The sequence below is a fragment of the Hibiscus syriacus genome, unplaced genomic scaffold, assembly GCF_006381635.1.
Source record: "Hibiscus syriacus cultivar Baekdansim isolate YM2019G1 unplaced genomic scaffold, ASM638163v2 tig00110580_pilon, whole genome shotgun sequence".
NCBI classification, from domain to species: Eukaryota; Viridiplantae; Streptophyta; class Magnoliopsida; order Malvales; family Malvaceae; genus Hibiscus; species Hibiscus syriacus.
The window spans coordinates 1,086,544-1,090,383 of NW_024062791.1; the positions used below are offsets into that span (position 1 = coordinate 1,086,544).

The window sequence follows — 3,840 nt, forward strand, 5'->3', positions numbered from 1 at the left end:
CACATTTTATATATCAGCAGAATCTTCAGAGGTTATTCGTAGATCATGCAAATGTGCTATATCCGTAACGTACGAATCCAGAATGGCTGGTCCATTGAGTTACGTTTATCGTGTATAACCAACCATGATATTTCTAGGAAACAACCAATGAAATTTAAACGACGAAATCACTGTTCATTCTCAATTACATTGATGGGTCTCCTTCTTTGACAAGAACTGTCATTTTAATTTTATCCAAATACTAATAAAATCTTTGAAATATAATGGCTGAATATAAAACACGTGTGGTTTATAAGCTTATTTAGACCGCTACCTTCACGTGTGGAAGTGAGAGAGATCATCAATTTGGGTCACAATCACTCTCTTTTCTATGATATGGCCCTAAAACATTTTTTAATGAATAAAAAAATATGAAATATGGATAAAGAAAAAGGTAGATAAATAGATTTTAAATGAAAAATATAAATGATATTTATTCATTTTAAATATAAATGTTATTACAATCACCCTAAATCTCTAGATCCTTAATATATAATTATCACCGACCATAAAATCAATTGCAAACACCGATGTTAAAATCACCAAAGTAAATTAAAATCATCCTTCATAAAATCAATTCTCATTAAACCACCAAAGTTAAAATCAATTTTAAATCACCAAAATTAAAATCAAATTGATGCTCTCGTTAATTCCTCCCGAGTACTTGGCTCATTTGCAAACATTGATGTTGAGTTCATCATCTTTAAGGATGGTCGTTAATTCCACTCGACTCGACTCGAATTTTAAAAATTTGACTCCACTCGAAAATATTTTAAATAACTGAGTTATAAAATAGTATTTATCAACTTGAACAACTTGAAATCTTTTGACTCGACTCAATCGAATGTTCAACCTTAAACGTGATGAATCAAATATTTGAAATGATAATATCGAAATTATTAGTTAACTATCTTAATGGAAAAAAAACTTTAGACATATAAAAATATTTGAGCTATAATTTAATTATTTATTTTTAGATTAAGTATTAAACTAACCTTTTGATTTTGTAGAGTAGAAGTATGAAATTTGTAATTTGTATCTTTAAAATCCCATAATAACTTAAACTCAAGTCCAATTGTAGGCTCATTTTCGGCCCCAAGTTAACCGACTCCGCCTCCTTTAAAATTCACGGCGGAACATACTGTCAACAGTAAGAAAATGGCCATGGTTTTACCACCAAGTGCAACCGCAATATTTTTCATCATTCTCGCCATGACCGTGCCACGAACCGTATATTCCATTTCTTATTCTCAATACAGAACCTTAGTCTCCCTCTCCCAATCCCTCCTGACGCGCGTTTCCAACTTAAGATCCGCGCGCGGTGACGTTGATGGCTCTAACCGCGCAAGGCTAATCGCTGAGAAACTGGAGCGGTGGCAAGGGGTTGGATTGTGGGGCACGGCGTGGTCGATAAGACGGGACTACGTTTGGAAGTACGGCTGGGGTAGATATCTGGATTATACAGAAATCTTCGGAGTCGCATCGGATTTGAACCAGTTGGGTAAGATGTTGGGTGAGTTGACTCGGTCTTATTCGGAGATGGAGAGGGCTAGCTGGGTTGCTGGAAATTACAAAAGCGCGCTCACGATTTCGAAACGGATGTTTAACCGTCTTGTCAAAGTGTTCAAAAAATCGGTACGTTCCTATTTCGATCGATTTTTTAATGTGCTAATTAATTAGAGTTTAATTTGGATTGATTCATACGGACAGGGGGTATTAAGGGACATAACTGAGACGATGCAAAGAGAAGTACTGGAAGGAGGTCTACTGAGTGACTCCCTGGAAATTGGGAGTAAACGACTTGAGAGGACTGATTCAAATTTTCAAAGATTTAGCTTCACAGTATTCTACCCCTAATTACTCTCAAGAATTACGATACGATCAAACAAATTGGATAATTATTGTAGCTTATTGTAATCTTTCTTTTCTTTCAATTGTTTCAAATTTGTACTTAGAATTTGGATTATTTCATATGAACTTTATTCAAATTCGATTTGTTAATTATTTAATTTCACTTACTCAATTCGACTGAGCATCTCAACTCAGTTTTCCCCCAATTATTCAGTGTTACCCATTTATAGCTTCATCCTTGATTGATCGATGATGAGAGAGTTTTGCGCCACTGCATTTTGAAAAACACTGAAAAACCGAGGGCGAATATGTTACTGAGTATTAATGGTTTGGTTTCCTGATTTCCTGTAACTAAGGTACACCTTTAATGAGTTTTTTAGAAGAAGAAAAATATGAAGACGATCGAAAGTAAACCCAAAATTAAATAGGAATAGCCGAAAGTTACTGTGATTTGTCTATGGAGTCGGTCTAATGGCATGTGATCGGGCTTCAATTTTCTTCTGTGGACCAACTTGATGGTCTGACATCGAGCTTTTTGGAAATTGTCTTTGCAAATGTCAATTTTCCAGAAATCAAAACAAACTAAACGGTGAAACAATAAAAAGCCAATGAAACAACTTAATTGGAGTTAAATGATGTGCACATCACGGCAGAAATGTGAATGAAAAAAGAGCCAATGAAACAACTTAATTGGTTCGCATCATTATTCAATGGCGCATGTATGTATTAATTAGGCCAGCAATTATCACTGGTTGATGGGATGTATTAGGGGTGAAAATATCCATGACAACAATGATATCTCCATTTTAGCCATCCATGACCATCCTCGTCCTCATCACTAATGGAATTGAGGAAAACATAAAAGCTTCAATTCAGGGCGATTTTCCCAAAAATCACAATTTTCTTTTATATTTTCCTGTCAGATACATGTTCACATATATTTTTCGATCTAATACCTTTTACAGTCACGTTTCAAAATACACGATGCATTGGGTGAGTCTTTCTGCCACGGGTGTTAGATTCGTAATATTTTTTTTAAAACGGTGTCTGATAAATAATTAATTTTTGTTAGGATAATATTTATGTAAAAACGTTACTAAATATTAAAGAAGTAGCTAATCAATTATTATATAATAACATTAAGTACTATGACCATAAATTATTAAAATAATAACTCAATTATCAAAATAAAATAAATTAAAAATATTATAATAAAAAATAATTTTTTAAAAAATCAATGATGAAAATAAAATATATTAAAATATTTAGTATAATTATAACTTATGTATTTTCAATTATTATATTAAAAATCAATTATAAATTATGATAAAATATATTTTTCGTTATTATCATCATCATCGACCAATTAATGGAGTATATATGAGTTATAATTCAAATTAATCATTTATTCTGCTATTATTCAAATTAATTAAGAAAAATTATGGTAAAATGTTTATAAAGAAAAGTATAAATAAATCTAAAGATTTTTCTTTGTTTTGTGTTACTCTCTAAACTTGTACCAAAATTCAATAAAAAAGGTAAAGCTAAAAAATATCACTTATATATTTAAAATATTCTTTCTAATATTAATTTTTAAAAAAAATAAAATAAATATTAAATTCTAATTTTATTAACTATTGTTAACTATTGTTAAAAATAATAATTAATGAATAATAATTCATTTGATCCATCGATTGTAATTAAAATTTTATTTTAATATTTTTTATATTTTTAAACAATTAATTTTATAAGTTAAGAAATTTTTCAAAAATATATGAAATTTATAATTTTTTAAATTATAAAATATTTATTATTATTATCATCATCATCATCATCATCATTTTGAAAAAGAAATAGTTATAAAACTTTTATGAAATTATTCATATTTTAAATTATTTACCCTCAAAGTTTTCTTAAATTGGACTATGAGAGTGTTAAAAAGACATGAGA

General features: G+C 30.0%; 1 protein-coding gene across 1 annotated transcript; it reads left to right on the top strand.

The window, feature by feature from the left end:
- The first annotated feature begins 1,148 nt into the window (after positions 1 to 1,148).
- Positions 1,149 to 1,905, top strand: LOC120133482. The gene is made up of 2 exons (XM_039150056.1): positions 1,149 to 1,674; positions 1,750 to 1,905. Exons 1-2 carry the CDS (start codon positions 1,198 to 1,200, stop codon positions 1,894 to 1,896), a joined length of 624 nt encoding a protein of 207 aa, XP_039005987.1. The 5' UTR covers positions 1,149 to 1,197; the 3' UTR covers positions 1,897 to 1,905.
- Positions 1,906 to 3,840: the final 1,935 nt, after the last annotated feature.